Below are 24,555 nucleotides of genomic sequence, written 5' to 3'. Positions count from 1 at the left end.
CGGGGGGAACACATGGTCCCCAGCCTCCACTCTCCCCACCTGGTCCGCCGTGGGCATTTGGCTTTGTGACCCTTGTATGAGTTAGTGTGAAAAGGAGACTTCTCAGAGGTCAAAAGCTTCTTCTCCTGGGATAGTTTACATTGAAACTCAAATCCCCAATAAAATAAACACCTGGAACATCCGGTCCAAGGCCCTCCTCTGGTCCCAGCTATGCTCCCAGCTGCGAAGAACACACATCAGAAGACTCCCACCACAGAGGCTCAATTAGGGCAAGGCAGCAATGGCTAAATGAGACAGCTGCAGGGGAGGCCTCAGTTCCCCACAGGTACTACATCAGTGGCCATACAGTGTGCTATGTCCAGAGAAAGGAAAGAAAGTTCAGCACAAAGCAGGGGTGGCCATAACTGATTAAAAAAATATTTACCAAGCACTCACTACGTGCTTGGGAAAACACACAGAGGCCCGGGGGTGAGGCCAGGGCCCCCCAGAAGAGAAACAATTCACCCACTGCAATTCTCCACGACTTTTCTTTTTCTCTACCTCCCCTCCACTTCCCTTGGGTGCTGTGTCTCTTCCTGTGAGACTCCTATGCAGCCGGGATGCCCTTCAAGTGCAAAGTGCCTGGGCCAGTACAACTCTCAAGTGGCCAAAGGAAAGATTCATCTGCACACCATTCCTCCATTTTCTCCCCAAATACAGTAGACTCCATCCCCCTGGTTCCTATGGAATCTCTGCTCTTGGAGAACATGCCCAGCAGATGTCCAAAATGGTCACCATCTGAAAAGAAGGCTTGACCGAACAGTAAGGACCCCCAACAGGTGCAGCATGTTGGTACTTCCCCTAATCGCTGGCCCTAGGCTTCTTTTCAAGCCCACCTCTTCCCAGGAAATGGTGGTCCTCCCGTCTAATCCCAGAGTCTTCAGCCCAGAATTAGGCTTGGAGAGGAAACACCAAGCTCGTGTGATTCCACCCCTACAGGTCTAGACAGAGCCGAATGCCAGGAGGCCCCTCCACCATCAGACATGGCAGTGGTGGGAGGGGAGAGGGGAGAGGAGGGGGGCACCCCCCCCCAGGGGATCAGGTGACATGGGGATCCCACCAGGGTCATGTCACCTCCAGCTTGTCCCAAAGCTGTGTGACCTTATATACAGGTGTCTCTGCTTTTCAGAGCTCTTCTCCACTGAACCCAGAATCTATTTCGACATGACACGTGGCCTGGCCCTGCTTTCCCCCTTCCGAACCCCACGCCACCACCCCAGTGCACACACACACACACATACACACACACACACACACTTACGGACCTACACATGGTCTCAGAAGTATAGTACTCACATCACACACTACACTTATATGGGGAATTTCCTCTCATTTACATTCCAATACGATTGCAAATTTCATCACAGGAAGTGAACACACTTGGGAGTGAAGAGACACTGCCTCCCGCTAATGCTTGGTCCTAGGCTCTTCCATCCAACAGGAAACTTACAGATCATCAAATCCAAACCCGTTGTGTTAAAAGGCAAAATCTCAGGTCCAGAGAAGTGAAGGGACTTGCCCCAGGACACAGTGGCAAAGCCGGGTCCAGATCTCAGGCCTTGGGCTTCACAGCCCAGGACTCTCTCCCGTCCTATGACCTCACCCACCCACTCTCTAAGGCCCGGGTCCCAGCTCTCAGCTCTACTTACATATAGCGCAAGTGGGGATTTTTGGCAAAGGCTCTGGGCTGGATGCTCCGAAGTCCTGAGTTCTTGATAGTCCTGGAGAGAGAGAAAAAGATGTTCAGCAGAGCTTATGGAGCAGAGAAACATCTCTGCTCTGGGCCAAGGCTGACAGCCAGTGAGGCCAAGACTGGACGGCAGCCGCCCGGTGAACTGAACGCATCTCTTCATCAGCAGCCGTCACTGGGTGATCCAACTGAGGGGGTCCAGTGGGAGGCATCTGGGCTCACACCCCACTGGGACCTGGGTCAGGGTGAGGGATGTGCCCGTCCTGGCAAGTGGGTAAGAATCTGGTCCACGACTACTGCGCTGCCACCCACTTTGTGCCTCTTCCCTTCCACCCCAAATCTCCCACAGCCACTTGCACTGAATCCAAAGGAGGAGGTGACTGCAAATGTCCTGCTCCACGGGGACCATCAGCCAAGCAGAGGGCTGAGAAAGGAACACTAGCCCAGGAGACCTGGGTTCAGGTTCTGCTTTGAAACCCAAGCTATGGGCTAGCCCTAGCCCATCCCACTCCCCACACACCCCGGGAGCTGGTGCACTCACAGTTTCTGGAGGCCGGTGTAGAGCTCCATGTCCACGGCGTTGAGCGTGTGCAGACCGCGCCAGTTCTCTATGTGTCTGCAGGGGAGAGGAAAGGCAGGGTTCAGGTCAGCAGAGGGGCCACGGGAAAGGCACTGGCTTTAGTGCCAGAGACCTGGGTTCAAATCCTGGAGCAGCCACCCATGAGCCAGGATTTCCACCAAGTCGCCAATTATCTCTGAGCCGGTTTCTTCCCCAGTGTGGTGTCACGCGTGCCACCTGGCTGATGGGCTCACTGTGGGATCCCAAGCGCCAAACTCATGGACAGCATTTAACGTTCCCCCCTCAGCTCCAGAAAAACTACTCTTTAAATTCTTGAGATCCAATCTCCCTGTGGGTCTTCCTGACTTAGTTTCCTTCCATTCTCTTTCATTCTTTTTCATATATAGGATTGTTTAAAGGACAGGCTTGTTTTCTTAAGTTCCTGCCCGTAAAGACAATACAAATGACGTGGTTTAAATAAAGGGGGTGTGTAGGGGGGCTTGCTGGTGAACATGGCTTGGGGGTGGAAAAGCCCAGAAGGAACACACACCTCCTCAGAGTCCCCCAAGGGGCCAGACATTGATGACCCCCTTTGGGTGACCACGGCCCAATCCATCTGGAGTTCAAGAACATCAATGGCTTGATAAGGCAGAATCAACTCCACAAAGGAGGGGTGACCACAGGCCTGGGTGTCATGGAAAGAACATGAGGCTGGCAGCCGAGAAGCCTGATTCCAGCCTCATCTCTGTGACTTAAGCAGCCGTGGCTTTGAACGTGAGCTTTCAGCTCTCTGGGCCTCTGGTGTCCTCATTTGTAAAGACAGAGGGTTGCACCAGATCAGCAGTTTCACCCCCATCCCTTCACAAAGATCTCGTTTTAGAACTTACTCCCAAGAGTCTTCATATTTAGCTCCCTAAACATGTATCGAAAAAGCACACACATTTATTAAGTAATAATTAATTCATCTTCTCGGCTTTATTAATCCAAGATATAAATCACTGTTAACCAGAGCTTTTTATCAACAGGCATAAAGCAGTGCTGACTCACCCAGTGGATAAATTCCAGCCCAAAGCAAAGTAATTCTTGAAAGTACTGTTAGCATGGAAGGGCTTATCATGGGTATGCACTTGATTTCCTCTGTTCGTTTATTTGTTTGTTTTATATTGACAAAACACCAGGGACAAACATCCTCGTTACTGCTTTTGGTGTCAAGGTGGAGAACCATCAGACTGTTGATTACCAAGGTCCTTTCCAGCTCTAGAGCTGTCTGAGCGAAGACCATTCATACACACCCGCTACCCCAAGGAGCTTCAAGGGGCCACGGGAAAAGGCTTCCCGCTGCCCAAGCTACCCTACTGGGATCTGACTCTCCTGTCAGTGCCCCCAAAGTCTAAGCCTGCTCTTTGCAAGGAGGGAAAAGAAGTGACAGCTCACCCTGGGACAGAGCTACCCGAGGCACAGAAAAGTGGCAGCCACCTCCCCCAGACGTCTCCTCCCTAGCCCCACCCCACCCGTGGCTCTGCCATCTGCCATCAGCTGGAGCCGGAGCCAGGAAGGCCACAGGGAGGTGGTGGCCAGGGCCTCTGGAAGCATTTCAGAGTCGCGCAGTAACAAGGTATGCCAAGAGCCCTTTTTGTACCACATTCTCTCGGAGCCCCTGCTAAGCAGCCAGACACACTGGCATCTGCTGGGGACATGGACCAGGTGGCCAGGTCAGTACTGAATTCCAACTCCAAAGCCTTCTCCCTGGAAGCCTCATGGCCCCACGACAGTTTGCTTGGTCTGGTCTCGCCAGGGCAGGGACCCTGGCTCCATGTCAGATGAAAAGGAAGGCCAGAAGTGGTAGAAGGACCTGGGCCAGCCCCACTCCCACCCAGAGTATTCACTGGTGCCTCGGTCCATGTAAACCACCAAGTAGATTGCAGTGTTTCTGCAGGCGGCCATTCATTCATGGGAGCCCAGCTTCAGACAAGAATCTACTTCCAACAAGCAGCTGTCAATCAAGTTGTTTAAATAAATGAAATCATTTTTCTGAGCCCACATTAGAATTCCAGAAATGTGTTTTTATTATGGCTGAGTTGTCAGTCATTATTGCATTCTAATACTTTACCCCTCTCAGCCCTCCTGTCCTTACGCCCACAAATGACCCTTCCCCTGCATAGGCACACACCGAGACATGGCAGGACAATGGCTGAAGTCCTTGGTGCAAAGGACTCCCTGGTCAATAGCATATGGTCCCTGCATCCTCTTTTGGGTCTGAGTTTTCCTACATGGGGGAATAGCACTTTTACAGCAACGGTGCAACAGTGTGCTTAGGAGTTGGGGCTCCAGAGCCAGGCCAGCAAACTACAAATTCCAACCCACCGCTCATTGCTGTACAGCCTGAGAAAGAAGAATCGTTTTTACATTTTCTTAAAAATCAAAAGTAGAATCCTATTTTGTGACATGTGAAAAGTATATGAGGGCTTCCCTGGTGGCGCAGTGGTTCAGAGTCCGCCTGCCGATGCAGGGGACACGGATTCGTGCCCCGGTCTGGGAAGACCCCACATGCCGTGGAGCGGCTGGGCCTGTGAGCCATGGCCGCTGAGCCTGCGCGTCCGGAGCCTGTGCTCTGCAACGGGAGAGGCCACAACAGTGAGAGGCCCGCGTACGGCAAAAATAAAAAAAGTATATGAAATATAAATGTCCGTTTTCATATCTACTCATTTACTCTTTTCTGTGACCACTTTTCCCCACAAAGATGGAGGTGAGATGGAGCTGCAGAGACTCACCTAAAATATTGACTTTCTGGCCTTTTACAGAAAAAGGTTGCTGACCTGCGTAGCGCCAGGCTGCCAGGATACTATGTGACCCTGTCCAGGTTACTTCACCTGTCTGTGCCTCAGTTTCGTCATCTGTCAAATGGGGATAATATCAATGAAATACCTTCATCATAAGAAGGACATGAAGATTGAAAGGCTATGTTAAAAAGCCCTTTCGGCAGCTGGGATGCACAGTCAGTCTTCAGGTAGTGCCTGTGATGATTGTTTTTAAACCTGGGTTTTGTAGAGGCTGAGCAATCTTTTCTCAGTTTTCAAGCTAAAAAGGGCAAGCTGGTTCTGCTGGAAGTTGTCACCTCTCAGCAATCATTGATTAAAAACTCCAAGGGGCAGAAGGGTGGAGGGACAGTAAACCTGTCATTCATGACCTCCAGGAAAACTGTTCAAGCAGAAATTATAAACAGCTTCAGAGGATGCACAGACGGCAGTGCAGAGCGGGTTCCCAGGGAAAAGCAGGGTGGCGAAGGTGCAGCCTGACATTTGCAGTTGACGTGGGCAGGGCACCTGCCAAGTTTTCTCGATGACTCACCACTTGGTACCAGCCCGGGGGGTCAGTTATGGTAACTCTGCTGGCTGCTTTGTGCTAATAGGGAGGCCATGAGTTTTAAGTTTAAAAGGCAGGCTCTAAAAATAATAAATGGATAAAGTATGAGAGCAGTCTGCTTTGGTTTGGTTTGTGGTAAACAGTGGTTCCCTCCGCCTAGTACAGTTACATGTGACTTCTTTTTGTGTGCTTTTCTGGGTCGTCCAGGTTGTTTTCACGGAGCACTGATTTTGTCATTTGAAAAACAATCAAGAATGATGTTTTTGAAGGAAGGTTAGGCCCTTGAGCCCTGTACGGGGCAGTCACTGGTCACCCTGTTCCAGGACCACAGGCTGCACCAGCCCCCCCGAGCAGAGCCTGCTGCCGCTGTGGGGAGACGAGAACTCAGAGCGATGCCAGGAACATGGGTCAGTGGGACCGCCAGATCCTGCGTCTGTCTGCTCAGGCAGTGTGTGGTGGTAGCTGCCTCACAGAGACCTGAAGCCTTGCTCTCAGTGTGACTCCAGGCTCCCATCCCTACTTTAATTACCTCCACTTTAGTCCCTTGAATACAATGGTTCCCAACTGGAGGCGATTTTGCCCCCCAGGGGACATTTGACAATGTCTCTGGAAACACTTTTGGTGGTCACAACTGGGGGACAGGGAGTGACACCGGCATCCACAGGGATGCTCCTAAACATTTCAATAATGCACAGGGCAGCATGCCCACAACAAAGAATTATCAGCCCCAAATGTCCACAGCATCGAGGCTGGGAAACCCTGCTTTATTATACAAGGCTTCTACCTAAGATTCCATTGAAAAAAAAGTTTCATGGCTTCAGACATAATTTTGAAAATGATTGTTTTGCAGCAAACACCAAAAGGCCCCAGGCCAACACCAAAAAGCTTGCCTCTAGGTCACAGGGTCCAGGTGAGAGAAGAAAATCAAAAGCCATGGTTCTCAGGACACTCCCGTGACAAGGGCATCACTTGAGAGGAAACGAGGGGTCTTTGGCCCACTGGACCTTGACCCAAGACAGGTTACACATTCTAAAAGCAATAATGGTCTCTTCTCACCAAGCTCTGGCTGGAAGCCACTGCCTAGTGCCTTGTCCCTCCACTGAATGTTATCCTTCTGCATTTCTAAGGCCTCGTCATTGCATGGAAATACGAAATGTGCCATCCAGAGAGTCAACGCAATGCCCTGTCCCTGCCCTCTCGCCACTGCCCTTCCCTGACACCACAGAATCATGACTCTGCCAGGAGCTGATATGCAACACTGTTCCAGAGAGAGGGAGGAAGTGAGGCTTAATTCATGACAACACTGAGCTCCCAAGCCGGAGCTGGGCTTAGGGCTACAGCTCAGAAAACTTCAATGAGATCTTGGGGGTCCCATGGTCAAAGTACATGCTGCTTCCAGGTGGACTTGGGAGGAAAGGAGCCACTCCCAGTGGCTCACCCAGCAACCATTCCTGGAGCAGATAAACCCAATCCACAGTTGCTTCGGAGCCCTGTGGAAATGAGCTAGGATACAAATGAAGTATTAATTAATACTTTCACAGAGAATATAAAAATCCTTCGTGCTAGATTAAATCCAATTGTGCTTTTGTACCATTGCTTCTTCTTCCTTCTGTTTGGCTTGGGCCAGTATGGTAATGAGTTGGCAATCTCCAAGCATATAAAAATTAGATGGTACAGACTGTGGTCCCTATTTTAATTAAAAACATGCCATGTGGATATGTTTAAGAGTTGCTTATACCTCCAATATTTAAATCCTAAACACAGAAAACCCTAGAACACTGAGATGTTCAAGTCCATCCAACACCAGGGGACTAAGTTTGTTGGGAAGGCCCATGAGAGGGGCAAAGCACCCTTCATCTGGCAGAACTTTCCTCCTCACCTGGGTAATCAGCAAGACAAGGAGTGGTTGGTGGGACAAGGGAGCATCCTTCCTTCCTTTAGATGTGGCAGGCCCAGTATTTCTTCATTTTCCCAAGCTTTCCTCTCTCCTCCCTTGCTGTCAGATGGCTGTTATTTTCACTGTGATTCCTCACTGCTATTAATGAGCTGTTCTTCATAACCAAATTTTCCAGACAACTAAATTTAAATGCAAAACTTCTGCATGGGGCTCCCCTGGTGGTGCAGTGGTTGAGAATCATCTGCCAATGCAGGGGACACGGGTTCAAGCCCTGGTCTGGGAAGATTCCACATGCCACGGAGCAACTAAGCCTGTGCGCCACAACTACTGAGCCTGCACTCTAGAGCCTGTGAGCCACAACTACTGAGCCCGCGTGCTGCAACTACTGAAGCCCGCGCGCGTAGAGCCCATGCTCTGCAACAAGAGAAGCCAACACAATGAGAAGCCCGCACACCACAATGAAGAGTAGCCCCCCCTCGCCTCAACTAGAGAAAGCCCGTGCACAGCAATAAAGACCCAACACAGACAAAAATAAATAAATTAAATAAATTAATTTTAAAAAACTCTCTGCGTGTTCAACTTCCTTGCTGAATGTTTCTTTTTTCCCAAAAAATTCATTACACACCTCCTTGACTTTTGAAGCAGAGTAAACAGAACACGGCTTAGATTTCCTTGATGATCCTGGATCATTGTGATCAACCCACCTAGCCCACTGAGCTGTAGCACAGTGACACCACTAGAGGCTCTCAAAGTAAGCAGAACCTGCGCCCCTACCCAAAGTGGTCCTACCCTGAAATGACTCTTGAATTCTAAGTGCAATTGCCTTCATTTTTAATGGTTTTCTGGCTCTTCTTTGCTATTGGGCTGTGCCCCCGGGGACCTTGCAACATGCTGAGACCAGTCTGCTCTGCAGTCCATTGGAGAACAGAGGTCAAGAGCAGGCACCCTGAAGGTAGGCTGACCTGGAGACGACACCCAGCTCTGTGCTTAGAAGCCTGATGCCTCTGGGCTAGTTACTCCAGCCTCTCCAGACCTCAGTTTCCTAATAGGAAATGCAATGGCCATGAGGATTAGATGAGGCCATGCCGACGTCCTCCATTCGGCTCTGACGCCTAGCACTAGTGCAATGTATAGCTGATTCCATGACCGTCTTTGGAACTGTTCCTTCAGTAAAAGTAAAAGGAATCTGAATAAGGATTTAAGGGAATATGAAAAACTTCAGGCACAGACATGTGTGCACGCGCGCACACACACACACACACACACACACACACACACAGAAAGGTAGATATTTGTCCTTGTTTTCTTACTTTGTTTCGCATTCCCTTTCTGGATAATTGAGCTCGCCAGATAAGTAAGCATTCTTGTTGGTAATTCATAATTCACATTTTCCTGGTGGCACCATCACTAGTATATTATATTCAGTATATTCATTCTTGGAGCTGTATCCCGGCAGGAGGTAGCTGAAACTGGTGTTTCTCAGATGTTCTGTATATGAATTCTCCACGCCTCCAACACAGAACATAAGAGCTTCGGATAACAAGGCTCGACAGGTGTGGCTTCATCACCAGATGCCCCTGTCCCCTGTCAGACCTGAGGCTCCCATCACCTTCTCACCTGAATTCTGTTCTAAGGCAGAGTTGGGTGCCTGGAGAAACTAGCCTGGAACCTCATTTTCTAATAAGTCAGCGTTGGAGCACACACATGCATGAGCGTGCACACACACGCACACACACATACTTGCACACACACAAAGGATGTGCCGGGTGTTTGACTTCCCAGCTTTGCAGGCCAAGGAGGAAATTGATTTGTTATCCAGGCATATTATGTCTAGTGATCCAGACAGAAGCATTAGCTTTCAATTATCTGATATGTTTAGCATTATAAACAAACCGTCTGGAGCAACAGCTCCATGGAGCGCAGGCACCAGGGGGCTGGAGGAGAGCTGCATCGGATCACACCAGCCAAGTCACCCGGTTCTCCCTCCCTTGACAGCTGTCAAGGGGGATACTAGAAGCCTGGGGAGCCTTCCTGGGCTGGCAACCCCGGCATGCCAGCACGTGAGCACACCAGCTCTACAAGCAGCTGCCCGCCAAGGACCACGGTGAACCAGCCCCACATCACAGACACCCCCGGGACTGCAGAAAGGAACATTCAGATCGTGTGGTGAACAGATGGAAGATGGCAGCATCTGTGCCGGCTTCCTGATCAATTCCAAAGCTCGTGCCAGGAACGAACGGGGTATGTTTGTGTGCACACCTGTGCTCTTCAGGTGCTGAAATGCTGCGTCTCCTAACAGAGAAAAGGTCAAGGGCACACATCTGGAACTCAGCCAGCTCACTGGGGAGTCCAAGCTGCCCCGCTCAGGTCCCAGCCTGTGATCAGACTGACCTGCCCATCACCAGTCTGTCTGTTTCTCCCTATTTTCACTGCTGTCCACACATCTGCACGCCAGGGAGCCACCGCCTCTAACTGCAAACGGCCACTGCCTCCTAGCTGGCCTCCCTGCTTTCACTCTTCTCCTTCCACAGTCTCTGCTCCAGAGTGATCATCCTCTCCCCTGCTTATAACCCTCCAACTGCTTCCTTTGGTCCTTACAATAAAATCCAAAACCCGGGCCGTGGCCTACGAGGTCCCTCATGAGCTGATTGTTAGCCGCTTCCATAGTCCCTTCGCTGAACACATTCCCCTGGTTTTCTAGGCCCTGGCCACACTGACGTGCCTTCTGTTTTTTAAACCTGCCAGGCTTATTCCCGGTCAGAACTTCCATGAAATGCTCTTCCCTGACTCCTTTTAATCCCTCAGGTCTCCCCTCCAAGGTCACCTTCTCAGAGAAGCCGGCTCCTCTGTGAGCCCACCCTCCCTTCCCCGCCAGCTGCTCTGACGCAAGCCCGTTTATGTCCTTCACAGCCTTTCATAACCATCTGTAATTGTCTTATTTGATTACGTGTTTGTCGTGTCTCTAGAACTATGATACTTGAGAACAGAGATCCTATCTGCCTTCTTCCCCACTCCCTCACCTCCAGAATCTCAAATAAGGGCAGTTACCCCAGGATAAGTACATGACTGGGAAGCCATCCAGGTTGGTGCTAAATAGCCGCCTCGATGCCCCAACTCATGCCAGAGGTTTTCCAGGCTCAGCACAGGCAAGGTCCTCACCCTGGGCCCAGCTGAGCAGCCCAGAGCCCTGGGCCAATCCCACAGGAACCCTGAACTTGATCTCTGAGGAGGAATGTGTCCCAGGGCACACCATTCAACATCCCAACTGGGGACAGGCAACTTGGGGCATCACTACAGAGCCCAGAAACGGGGTGATCCCAGAGGTCTCAGGAGGCCCAGATCTCCCCCCCCAGGACCAGATGTCATGTCTACTGCCCACCACGGGGATCAGGAGTGGGGGAGTGGGCAGGGCCTCCTCTCAGCAAACATGGCAGCAGATGAGATGGGAATGCTCTTGACACCTGAGCTCAGCTTTTCCATCTTTCCCTTCCCCAGGTGACGATGACCTTCACCAGAACATGAGTTTTCTGAGGGCACTGACCAAATGCTCAGTGACATCTGGCTGAAGGAATGAATGAATGAATGAACCCCGAAGTGATCAACAGCAGAGCTTAAGTGTTTAGCCCTCTACCAGCCCCGCTGTGGACCTTCCCCTGCCCTCACCCCTCGAGACACCTTCTCGAGGACTCATTCCTATTTTCTCCCTCTCTCCTCTGTCCCCTCACTCTCGCCCTCTTAGATTTTTCCATCAGCATACAAACACATCCTAGGAGAGCCCATTTCAAAGAAAATCTCCTGGACTCCATGTTCTCCAGCTACCAACTCATCTCTCCAGCTCCGTATGACAAATGTTTTCAAAAGAATTGTCTACATTCCCAGGCCTCACTTCCTCACCTCCCTTTGATTCTTCACCCCAATCTGTCTTCTGTTCCCACCACTCCTCTGAAACTACACTGCCAAGTCAACAGTGGTTTCCACGTTGGCAAATTCTTCTCTGCCACCCAGTTTCCCAGTCTCTTGGTGGCATTTTACCTAGTTAACTACTCTCTCCTTCTGAAAACATTCTCCTCTCTAGGAATTCCTTAACTCCACTCTCTGCCGGGTTTCTTTCTATCTCTCTGGCTAGCCCTTCTTAGTCTCCTTTGCTGGTTCCATAGTCTTTGTCTGATCCCTCAATGGTGGAGTCTCCAGGTTGTGCCCCCACCCAGCCACAGGGATCTTACCCAGGTGCTTGGCTCCAAACACCATCCAAGCGCCCCAAGGTGTCTCTAGTCGGACCTCTCCACTGAGCTCCAGGCTCTTCCCTGATACGTCCGCAGGTCCAACACCAGCCCTTGCTGTCCTCCCACTTGGGCTTCTCCATCTCAGTAAATGGCACCGGTACCACCCGGTTGTCCAAGTCAAACTTCATCATTGATTGCTCCCTTCCTTCCCTCCAACAGCCACCCCTTAGCAAGTGCACCTCCACAGGAGATCATCAGCTCTGTCCACTCCTCAGAACCTCCACTCTTATCACCCCTGATCACCCAGGCCACCATCGCCCCTCACAAAGACCACTGCCTCAAAAGCATGACCACTGCTTCCACTCCCACCTGACTAAACCTGTCCTCGCACAGAAGGCTGAATGAGCTTTTCATAACATAAATCAGATCATGTCCCCCTCCCCCACCCACTCCCCACAAAAAGAAACCTCCAATGGCTTCTGCACTTGAGATGGAATTCAGACTCCACCTCAGCCAGCAAGATCCTCCATGTCTGGCTCATCTCTCTCCCTCCTCAGCTCAGACTAACCTTACCCTTGTTCACTTGGCTTTCCTCCCACTGGTCTTCTTTCTAGTCTTCAAAACATCAAGCTCCCTCCCCCCTCTCAGGACCTTTGCAGTTGGTTTTGCCCTTAAAAGCACTTGGACTCCCCTTCAATGTCATCTCCTCAGGGAGGCCTTCCCTGACCAACCACCTAAAGACATTCTGTATCACCTTCCTCTGGATCAATAGTTCTCAAGCCGGGGTGGATTTAAGCCCTCAGAGAACACTTGGCAATGTCTGGGGACATTTTTGGTTGTCATGACTGGGGAGGGGCTACTGCATCTAGTGGGTAGGGGCCAAGGATGTAACTAGATATCCTACAACACAAGACAGCCCCTCACAACAAAGAGTTATCCCCTCCAGAATGTCAATAGTGCCAAGGTTGAGAAATGTCACTCTAGGTACATCCTTTATATCATTTGACAAAATCTATAATTACCTCATGTATGTGTTTACTTGTTGACTGTGTCTCTCCCCCAACAGAATGCAAGCTCTCTGAGGGCAGGCAACCTATATTGTTCACTACTGTATCCACAACATTCAGCCCAGTTCTTAGTACAAGGTAGAAGATTTAAATGAACAAATTAATAAATGACTGTACTTCCTCAGAACCCTGGGACCTTGCAGCAAGTCATGAAAAGCCTATGGTTCCCAAGGTCTTGACGGGACCAGCATTTTCTCCAACTATTTGAAAAGACAAAGGTGTAAAGAAGCAAGCTGTGTCTGGCGGGTAGGGGAGGGAGGCACAGCCCTGTGGCCCCTTGGAGACAGTCCCCTCTTGTCTACAGATGAGACTCAAACCACATTGATCATAAACCCTCCAGTCCCTACTAGACATCTCAGCTTTGAACTAGGAGAGAAAGAGGAGGTCTTTGATCAAGAGCAGAAACAGCCTGAGGCAGGGAGAGACACATTAGCTTTGACCCTTTCTCCCCAGTGGGCCTTGGAGGAGAAAGTCTGAGTGAGAAGGAAAGTCTAGTCTAGGCCGGAGCAGCTGGCTTGAAAGTAATCCAATAGTGCAAGCTCTGGGCCTAAGAGCAGCTGGCCGCAGCGGTCCTGAAAGTGCTGCCTTTCGAGTGGCCAATTTCCTTAGGAAAATCTGAAATGGCCAGGCTACCCTTTACTGAATTATAAAGCACTTATCACTTCTTTAATAACTACCCGTATGGAGGACTTAATTCACTCAAAATGGAAGTTATAAAGGCAAATTGGTAAGTGAGCATTAGGCTCAAGTGTGTTGCATAAAGACTTACGAGGGCAATATTTTCCCCTATTAAAAGGGTAGACTTCCTCGCTGCAACTCGGCCTCAGAGTTAATGCGGAGAAGTCACTCCAAAGCTCTGGGTGCTTTCATTGCGAGAGGGTAATTCCAGGTCACTGGAAGGAAAGGGAGTCCTTGACTTTGCGGGAATAATTATCCCCAGAACCTAAGGGTTTCAGAGTGATTAGTTAAGGTAGCCATCAGGAAGACAAGATCACAAGTGTGGTACCTAGCCTTCCCTCTGCACGGCAAGCTGGGATGGGACCAAACCACAGAGAAGAGAGAAGTCACGGCACAAAGGAAGAAGGGTGAGCTGGCCCAAGACCGGAAACAGGATGTGGAGTGGGAGACTGCAGAGAGAGAGGCTCCTTTAAAGCATCACTGCTGGAAGAAACACTGGCTCATATCCGAGACCTAAAAGGAAGGCGTCAACAGCATTAACCCTTGTAATCTGTAAGGAAACCAGCACTTCAGTTCCTTAAGTTTCCAAAGGATTCCACTTTGGGGGCTGGAGAGATGCAGTTTTTTCTCTTGTTAACTTTTTTCACTTTCTTGCTTCAGCATCGTGAGCAGTTTCCTATCCTCTGGCAATGAGCTCTCTGTTCTCTTCCCCATCTACTCACTCTGTTGGAAGACATCCCTCCATTCATATGACTTCAATTACTGCCTAATTAGAGATGAATTCCAGCTCTACCCTTAATGCCTAACCTCTCCACTGTCCTGTCTTCCTGTTCTCACAATACGCATTCCCCTGGACACCTAAGAACAAAAATATAGACAGAACAGCTTACTCTTACCTCCTGAATTCTCCCAAACTACCTCTGCTGAGTCCTCCTGACTTGAAACATTAGAGCAGAGATCGAGTAGATTTCAACTTATGTGCAATACCAGTGGGTTAGTGAGAGTTAACACAGATTGCTGTGTTTAGAAGGAGTCTGTGGTTGAGCCCAAAAAAGAACTGTGATTGATTAGTGATGTCTGCCCTGGGCACAGGATACAGAAGGGCAACATAAATACCATCTATAAACCATATCTATCCAAGAAGACTTGATATCTCTCTCTCACTCCTTTTCAGATTCAAGTCCTACTAATCTCTCCTCTGCTGATATTTCTAGTAGCTTCCCTCATCTTTTTATGTCCACAGCCCCTACCTGAGAGAGCCTCATGTCCAGATGGATACAACAACCTCATAGCAGACCTTTCAGCTTCCAGCCTGTTCTAGGCTCTACTCTCCCAATGATGACACTGAACCTGTCCCTTAAAGGCTCAAGACCCTCCAATGGCTAACAAATGCTTCTCACGCCAAACTGAAATACCTTAGGAAGCTAAAGTCTGCAGGGAAAGCTGTAGCTGAGGAGAAGGGGTTGGACAAAGGGGCACAGATCCTTGGAGGAAAGAAGCAACTTTTTCTCTATTTCCTGTGTCCAACCCATTGCACTGGTGAAATGTTTCCCTGAAGCTCAACTCCAAACCAAAGCTGAGAGGAAGGGGGGATTGCGAGTTTGACTTGTATGAATGGCTTTTGTAACTCTCATCTTCCATATATATCCTCCATATATCCCCTCATGCTTCTGTCACAGAAAATAAAAAGTCAGGCTGTGTGAGGGAGCTGTGCTCACCTCAGCAGAGAAGCCAGCCTATCAAGCTTCACCATCCTTCTCCTCCCTAGTTCTTCTCTAGACTTTTGGAAGCAGTTTGGTGCAATAAAAAATAATAGGCTTTGGAGTCAGCAATGAACTTGAATCTCCAGCCTGCCACTGACTAGCTGGGTAACCTCCCATGGCCTCAATTTCTGCATCTATAAAATAGGGATAGTGATGCCAATTTCATGGAGGCATCATAAAGATGAATTAAAATAGTGTTTGTACAAGACGTAGCACATTGTCTGGAATATGCCAGAGCTCAAAGAATGATGATTGTCCCTTCCAAAAAGAAAAGCAATGTGACATCATAAGAAAATACATATACTGGGTCTCTGCTCCCATTTTCAGACACATAGCTCCTAAAACCCTTGGAATCTCCAGTGCTGTGTGTCTTTTTGTGATGTGTCTTTTTGTATGATAATAAGATGGCCCTTGGCTGGGAGCTCCTGGAGAGCCTCAGGATGGGGGCTGGTAGCCAAGGAACCCAACCAAGTGATTACAGGGTTGGAACTTTCAGCACCACCTGACTGGAGGTTGAATTAATCATCAAAGGCCAAGAAGTTAATCAATTATGCCTACATAATGAAGCCTCCATAGAAATCCTAAGTGGGGTTCAGGGATCCTCTGGGTTCATGACCACGTGGAGGGGCTGGGAGGGTGGCGCACCTGGAGAGGGCGTGGAACCACCGTGACCCCGTCCATACTTCCCCCTTTGCATCTCTTCCACCTGGCTGCTCCTGAGTGGTATCCTTTTATAATAAACTGGTAATAATAAACAGTAAATAAACTGTTTTCCCAAGTTCAGTGAGCTACTCTAGCAAATTACCAAACCCAAGGAGGGGGTCCTGGGAACCTCTGATCTATAGCTTGTCAGTCAGAAGCTCAGGTGACAACCTGGACTTGTGATTGGCACCAGAAGTAGTGGGGTGATGTAGTCTTATGAGACCAAGTCCTCACCTGTGGGATCTGACACTCACTCCAGGTAGGCGGTGTCAGAATTGCTTTGAGTTGTGGGACACCCACTCAGTGACCAGAGAGAATTACATGACTGATTAGTATGGGGGGAAATCACATGTTAGATGGCCAGAAGTGAAGAACTGTATTGAGAGCAGAGAAAAAGAAGTGAGTTTTTTTCTTCACAAGCCGTCACTGGATTGTACAGGCATTGAGGTCAGGAACTGGGGCCTCCTTGGTCAGGAGAGTGACCGTGCTTCACTGGTTGAGGCTGTGACATGCATGTAGTGTGAGACCCTCTTTCCCATCTCTCCCCTCACACACTCCGCCTTCTAGTAGAACACAGGCTGCACTTTACAAGTCAACCCAACAAAGCACTTGCCGCTGGGACTCGTTCCCTCCTGCTTCCTCTGAGCTACTGTTCCTGTCTGCTAGCCAGCCCGCTCCTGGGTACCCAACGAATGTTCATGAAGCTGAACATCTTTTTTCGGGTGCCAATATGCCGCATCTTCCTCCCTCCACTAAGCTTTTATCAAACCATCCTCACCCAGTTGCAATGATCAGTGATCCCCCCCCACCACCCTCCAGTTACTGGGGACTTGTGTCTGCGTGGCTGCTGGTGTAGGTGTGTGACCCTCTCACCTGCACGTGGAGGCATCATTTGCCTGGCTTCCCTCAGGGGCGCGTAAATTCCTTGACAACAAAGTCCGCTGCAGTCTTTATTTTGGTCGCCCTCCTCTGGCCCTGTGCTGGCTCTGTGCTCCAAGTGGTCAGAGCCCACAGAGGTTCCCAGCAGCTTCTCCTTGAAACTGGGACCAGGGGAGCTCCAACCTATAGTAGACAAGAGCTGCCTAGGGTGTGGGGCAGGGCTGGGGTCCAACGTCAAGGGTCAGAAAAGCACAAAACGTAGGGCCGAGGAGAGATGTTGCTGACCCATGCTCCTCAGACCTCCTCCTTCAAACCTCAGCTCAGACAGACCCTCCTTCTGGGAACCCTCCCTGGTCCTCCCCTTCCAGGTCCTGAGCGACTTGGCTATGCTGTCCACCCCAGAACCATGGTTGATACTCAAGATAGGTAACAACTAGTAGAGCACAAACTCCGACCAAAAAGGACTCCAGCCAAAGGGCTGCATCAGGGTCCCGAGGGCCTCCGTCTAAGCCCGGTACTGATGCTTACTTAGCTCCTGGATCCTGGAGGGGCCAGGGTGGCTGGAGAATCGGGTGTGATCACTAAGGGAGCTCAGGACGCAGGTATTTAACCACTGCCATGGAAGCACTTCACCATTTTAACAACCTCCAGACCTTAGCTGGCATGTGCTGACAGAGTATCAGCTCCACACACAAGCTGTGCTTCTCACAGGACACTCACCATGTTGTCTTGTACCCTGTGACACCCCTGTCTCCCCATAAGACTTTGAGATCCTTGGGGGCAAGGACTGTGTTTTTTATCTCAGCATCCCCAGCACCAAGTCGGGCGCCCAGCTCCAAAAAGCCCTCAATAAACATGGCATGGATGCAGCAGGAGCTCTCCTTTCCTGTGCTGTCAGCTTCACCCTGGGGCGAGAGCACCATCTGGGAGTCCCCTGTAGGACAGGAAAACTGAATGCCACAAAGACACTGGTGGTGCTCTGTTAGGGAGCCTGGTCATGCACACTCCCTGGAGACTAACCCTCTCATTGGAGGTACAGAAACCCCAAGGTCAAGGTGGTGCCTCGGCCTCCAGCTCCAACACCTGGGGGAACCTTCTTGGGAAGCCAGCCTATGGCCCTGCCCCTGCAGGCATTCCTCCTTTCCAGGCTGCTGACAGTGGGGTTTGCTCAGGACACCAAGGGCCTTGGCAATGTGGAACTGCACTGCAGGCTCCCCAACTGGAGTTCAGCCGCGGGATGGCCCGGGCTCCCCCTTCCAGGAGAAATGGCACAGGACAGAAAGTAGCGGCGATGCCCAGTGAGTATGGGAAAAGGGACATCTACAAGCTGGGGCGGGAGCTAGAGACAACAGACACGGGATATTCCCGGCACACTCCAAGAGAGCTTGAGCTCTCTTCTTAAGCCATGCACAAGGAGAAAGGAACACAGAGCCCATGGCTGTCGGGATGGAGGGTGACAGTGACTAAGCTGACAGCATGAGCACTGACCAGAGCCTCTGCTGCTGGGCTGGACCGTGCCCAGCTACTCTCACCATGAGGAAGGACTTGATGTCTCCGGCTGCCTGGAGCACCTTTACCCTGTGGGCTCTTCTCAGGCTGGTCCAGCAGAGCCGAACCTCAGCACAGGTGGGGCTGGAACTCCACTGCAGTCATTCATTTATGAAGGACCCACTATGCACCAGCTGCCTCCGCCCAGCATCTGGGGTACCCCGAGAGGCCTCCTGTGGCACCAAGCCGTGGTCGCTGCCTCGCGCTCACTGTGTCTCATCAATAGGACAGAAGCTCTTCCCAGGTCCTGGTTGTTACTTCAGTGAGATGCTGGGGGTCCTGCCCAAATTCTAGCCACTCAGCCGGGCCCTAACGATCCAGAAAGGACACATCAGCCTCCTTTTCCCAGCGGATGGGCCCAGGTTTCACGATTTCTCATCACCACCTTGCTAACGGCTCATGGGACCAATTTCAAATCACGTGGACTCCTGTCTGACCCCTTGGAATCGCAGCATTATCGGTTCCTGTTATCAATAGCTTTGCTGCCCAGACCCCCCATATTAGAGCCCACGGTCAGCCACACCAGCCCAGATCAGACCCAAGGCCCCCATACCCTACTCCACCATGACAGGTTGGAAAGGGAATGCTGGCTATACTCTGGGGACCAGGCCAACAGCTGTGTCAGTTTCCCTTAAACCTGAACTCCCCTGTCACTAGCTTTCTTCCTTTCCTTCACCAGCATGGCACTGGGAATTTGAAATGCCCAGTAGCTGCATCTACCGCCAATGGATCCCAGGGCCCTGTCCCTGGGTGTGTGAGGGTATGGTAGGGCCACTCAAGCCTCACAAGCACCACGTGCAACTCAAGAATGCAAGTCCCAGGCCAGCACAGCACTTGCCTGTGCATTTCCTGAAGGGGAAAAACTGTTTAGGACTCAGATCAGACCCTCAAGGAAACTGTGTGACACCAGACTCTCACTTCCTGGGTACTTCCTAGAGGCTATGTGTGTGCAGAGGGGTTAAGGTGCAAATGAGCCCGAGGCAAACAAACACTCCCAATTCACACCATGTGGACTCATGGGTGGCTTTGGCCAGCCCACCAAGGTGGAGATGGTGCTGAGTCTGCTAGGCCCAGCGCTTAAATTTGTGAGATGTTTGCCACTGCCTGACGGTGCCTGGGGGCCCCAACCCTTCAGAACATTAGGACAGGATACCAAGAGGCTGGGTTTTTTCTTAATGGAAAATGGCTTTTTCTTAATGGAAACTGCCTGTTTGCTAAAGAGGGCCCAGTCCATTGGATCTAGGCCTGAGAGATTGCCCTGGGATAAACATTTGCATAGGGCACACCAAGCTCTTCTTAGGGACAGCAGCTTTACGAAATAAATGTGAGAGGGGCTCTAAATTATTCTGACCTCTTCTATTCCCTCTTTCCTTCTTTTCTTTGTAAAAGATAACACATTTCCAAGAGGGCTGGATTCCTGAAAAGAGATCACACTAGGGTCGAAATTTGCAAATCTATCTGCATTCAAAGAAGGTCAGGGGTCCACAGATTAGCATTCCCAAACAACCCTTAATGGCTTTTCCCCAGGTGACTACTACTGCCCCAAACCTGCAGGAGCTCCCCTCCAAGTCTCCATTTCTCGCCTTCCAGGTCCTCTCCTAATTAATCTCACCCCGGGTGGGAGGCGGGGGAAGCTTCTCTCCACCACCAGCCTGCTTCTCGGCAGCTTTGCCAGCTTCTCCCCACCTCACTTCCGTCGAAAACCCACCCTGCCCCCAGTTCATTGGCTTCCTCTCCCTTTAGTCATTCATCTCCTCTCCCAGCCAGCCGATCTGTGCAGTCTGAAATCATACTTGGCGGTGACGGACAGAATGCCCCATTCTCTAAAGCAGAAGCCTCAGAGAACCCAGAGAGTGAGTCAGTGTTTCCGAAAGGCCGCACGCACTCAGCAGGCTCCTCTGGACTGTCATGGGGTGGGGGGCTGGGGGGGTGGGGGGGCGGGGCGCAGATAGCTAAACATACCCTTTTTGCTAAGAGATCCATCCAAGCTCATCTTCAGGGTGTGGCCAGCTGGGGCCCAGACCTGACCCTGCCCTAGAATTCCTCCAGGGGCCACCTCTCCATCACTGGTCCAGCCCCCCTTCTCACAACAGCATGTTTCTTGGAGAGGAGGATGCTGCCAGGGAAAGCATCTCTGTCTGCAGCGTGCCTACCAACTGCAGGAGGTAACCTGTGTCTCCAAGAGGCTGGGCAGGTAGCATGGGCCTGGTTTCAGCTCAGAGGTGGAAGCCTAGAACAGCCAAGGCTCAAGACCACAGACTTAAAGATGAGAGACTAGGAAACACACATGGAAATAGCTAGCAGGAAAAATACGGTCAGGAACGGGCTGGATAAGACACTGCAATCCTTCCAGAGCAAACACTACACTACGTGTCCTGTGCCCCCTGATGTCCCTGGGACCGTCCCACTTCATGCTGCTGGCTGAGTCCCAGCTGCCAGCATCTGCATCTCTGCCTGAGAGTTTTCTCCAGGGCAGGCCAAGTGTCTGGGGGACTGAGCACCCCAGAAGCACCCTCCTAGGGGTGACAGTGGGCAAAGAGCCCAGATCCCTCGCCTGCCTCTCCTTCAGGTAGGATAACACCGAGGCCTGTCCTCTACACCACCTCCCAGAGTTTCCTCCTGGGATTAAAGGCCAGCCATCCCGTAGTGGTTGCTGGCTTGGTATCACACCCTCTCTGGCCTCCTGTCTCAGCTCTCCATCCCCTCCACTTCGGTTTCCTAGGATTGTGTCCCAAATAAACTACTTGCCTTGACTATTTTTCTCAGTCTGCTTCTAAGGGTTCCCAAACTAAGACATCTTTTTGCCCATCAGCCACTAGACACAGGAACCCACATCTGCCTTTCCAGCTGTCCTTCCTACAACATGACTCGGACCCCAACAAACCACTTAAAACAATAAAGAGCCATATTGTCTGGTCTTTTCTGTGTGCCAAGCCTTGCACTTACCCCCAAGACTTCATTTTAATCTCACAGCCACCCTAACAAAATGATTTTATCATTCTTGTCCATAAACAAAGGCACTGAGGCTCCCAGAGGTTCGGTGACCTTCCCAAATGTCCTGCAGCTAAGAAATGTGAAGCAGATGTGAGCTCTCATTGGCCGGATTCTGAAGCAGCTGCTCTTATTCCCGACATTCTATTGTTCTTTCAGCAACCCAGTCAACGTGGTCCTCCCGCCGTTCCTTGTACTCCCCCTCTCTCTGGTCTACCCTCCCCACATCTCCTTGCTAAAAATATGTCCTGCCTGTTTCACAGTTATTACGAGAACTAATATTAAAAAATCTAAAACCATATGAAACCATAACACATTATGGGAAGGTCAGGAAGTCATATTTTGATCATTTCTACTTATCCTTCAATGCTGCTCCCTCCACAAAGTCTTGCCTTGATCTCCTGACCCTTGGTCGGGCTTCTCTTTCCAGCCTTATCACATTCCGGTTGGTGGGGAAGGTCTCTGTGGGTGCATCTCATCTCCCCTTAAGGAGGCCCCGTTCTCTGCCCCCTGCCTGCACCATAGGATGTACTAAAAATCCTGGCTGAATGAACCGATCAATTATATGGAGGTGTGATGGTGGGAACCCACACAGCCCAGGTGCTGTCCCTGCACACACCCACAAGCTGAGAAAGACAAGCAGGCTGCAGGCACTGAGCAAATATCCACCGAGGACCTGCTACCTGCTGGGCACAGTCCCTGGCTCTGACACACTCATCAGGTGTCACCTCTCAGCAGGGAAGGACAATCTGGGCCAGGAGACACAGCCCCTGTCCCGTTGGATCAAACCCAGTTTGCCCCTCTGGGCTCCATTTTGATGGGAAGTGAGGGGAAAGAGAGGAGAGGGTGATGGTAGAGATTATGCATTTCTAAGATTCGTTGTTAATGAAAAACTAAGTTTATAATCTGGGCGATATCTCCCCTCACCCACGCTTTTCCCACAGGGAAATAAGCATTCCTCAGGAGCGCCGTGAAATCTGAGTGAAAGGAGAAAGCAATTCAGGGATGACATGGAACATTCATTAAGAGGGGTTTTCTCCCCCTGCTGCTAGACTTAGCATGTGGTTCTGTACAGGGTGGAAAGACAACAGATTTTGATTCAGGTTCTGAGACACGTTTCAGCTGGAGTTTTGATGACTTAGCGTCCCTGTGAGGTGAGAAATAGGGGCAGGCACAGACCTCTCTGGCCCCGGGAAGCACGTGGGCAACATCAAGACATGTCTTGTGTCCAGATTGGCTGATGTGGATCTGGGCTCTCGGACCCGGCCCCCTCGTCAGTGAGGCCTTTGGGGACTCTCCTGCAAGCACTTGTCCAAACTTCCACAGGGACTGGGAGTCCAGCAGGGCGTTGATGCGTACTTGGACTCACACTTATTATCGGATCTGCCAAAGATAGGAGGCTATGAACTTCCACAGACATGAGCTCTGGCAGTCTTCCTAGGGATCCAGGAAATGTATCCAGCCAGAGCCCTTGATTCCCAGAGCCCCAACATGTGACTCAGCCACACACAGCCCTACTGAGCAATGGCCACCCTAAGCCCCTGAACTGGTGGCCCCAGGCTCAGCCTTCTCACCCCCATTTGATCCCTCCTCTTTCTCCAGGCCTTGAATAAATATAAGAGTGATCCTGACTGCAAGAGACGGATCCTGGATAGTTTGGGGATGGGAGGGCACGCAGGCTGTATAGATGTCCCCCAGGACCCTGACCTACCATAGCTGAGCCTGCCCAGGCCCCCACCCCACCGCGTGCCTAGGGCCTCCCATGAAGAGTCTAGAGGCTGGGTCTTGCCCTCACCTGTGAGACCGGAAGGCACTGTGGGAAGAGACGGCTTAAAGAAGGTGTCCCAGCTGCAATGGCTGCCTTCCTTGTGTTCCAGGACATGCTTGGCCCCTTTCTCATCCATCCGCCACAGCGGCTGGAGATGGTCCGGAAGCACACTAGCAAAACTCTTCAATGGGGCCCCAGGGTCTGAGGATAGGCCCAGACTCCTTAACATGGCCAAGCACTGTGGGGCTGGACCTTGCCCGTCTCTCAGCCCCTCTCTCCAGGCTTCACCTCACCCCTGCCCTGCAGCCACAGGGCCCTCCTGCCCGGGGCCTTCATGACTGTGTACTAGTCCCCCTGCCTGGGAGACGAGCCTTCCACACCCCTCGCTACCTGGCCAGCTCCTTCAAGTTTCAGGGGACACGCATTTCCTCAGAGAAGCCTTTCCAGACCCCCAGGACTAGGCTAGGCCCCCCAGACCTACATTATCACAGAAACCTACGCTCCTCTTCAGAGAACTTATAGTTCATCCCGTACTCACTGGTTTCGTGTATCTCCCCAACTCGACTGTGGGTCCATCGAGGCCTGCTCAACGAAATTTGCCAAGTTGCTTGATCCACATGGGATAGTTTTACAGGAGGGTGATTGCTGGGACAGTGGCCTCAGCTCCTGGAGGGACGACCCAAGCACCCGTCCCCGGGGTGATGCTGTGTGTGTCCTGTGAGCTGGGCGGTGGAGCCATTTTTCACTGCTCGGCCAGTTGAGACAATGAGGCCACGTGCAAGATGCCCTTCACCCCAACTTTCTGTCTTCCTGCGCACAGTCCAACCACACCTTGTACTACATCATTTCTCAAATGAATCCTGATTTCTCTCGGAGCATCTCTTAAACGTATCTGAAGAGCTCAAGACGAGATACACACAGCGGTCCTTCTGAAGCATGTTATGCGTTATCGCCATGACCTAATCCCAGCACTGACTGTGCAATAGCGCAGAGGCAGAAGAGGCAGCTTCCCAGCCAAGACTGCCCTCCCAGGCAAGTCACTGTCCCTCCCAGCTTCCCGGCCCCGCCATCAGCATTACTTTCCAATCTGGCCTGAATGCACACTGTGGCCAGAGGCACCGGGCTCTGGGGAGACAGCAGAGATGTAGTCGGATATGTGAAGAGTCCTGCCCGTTCCAGGTTACCTTTAAAAGTCACCACTCCTGGGCTTCCCTGGTGGCGCAGTGGTTAAGAATTTGCCTGCCAATGCAGGCAACACGGGTTCGAGACCTGGTCTGGGAAGACCCCACATGCCGCGGAGCAACTAGGCCTGTGAGCCACGCTGAGCCTGTGCATCTGGAGCCTGTGAGCCACAACTACTGAGCCTGCGCGTCTGGAGTCTGTGCTCT

The 24,555-nt window shown here is 51.1% G+C and overlaps 1 protein-coding gene across 3 annotated transcripts in view; it reads right to left on the bottom strand.

Annotated features, from left to right (window-relative positions):
* Positions 1–24,555, bottom strand: part of LOC132420748 (NT-3 growth factor receptor) — a 279,278-nt gene that overhangs the window by 203,006 nt on the left and 51,717 nt on the right. For all 3 annotated transcript variants that reach the window (XM_060005462.1, XM_060005463.1, XM_060005464.1), the window contains exons 2-3: positions 2,271–2,345; positions 1,689–1,760 (exon numbers count right to left, since the gene is read on the bottom strand). In XM_060005462.1, coding sequence (XP_059861445.1) covers positions 1,689–1,760; positions 2,271–2,345 — 147 coding nt within the window. The remainder of the gene's footprint in view (positions 1–1,688; positions 1,761–2,270; positions 2,346–24,555) is intronic.

The sequence above is a fragment of the Delphinus delphis genome, chromosome 2 (genome assembly GCF_949987515.2).
Source record: "Delphinus delphis chromosome 2, mDelDel1.2, whole genome shotgun sequence".
Lineage (NCBI taxonomy): Eukaryota > Metazoa > Chordata > Mammalia > Artiodactyla > Delphinidae > Delphinus > Delphinus delphis.
This window is presented reverse-complemented; position numbering and strand designations above follow the sequence as displayed.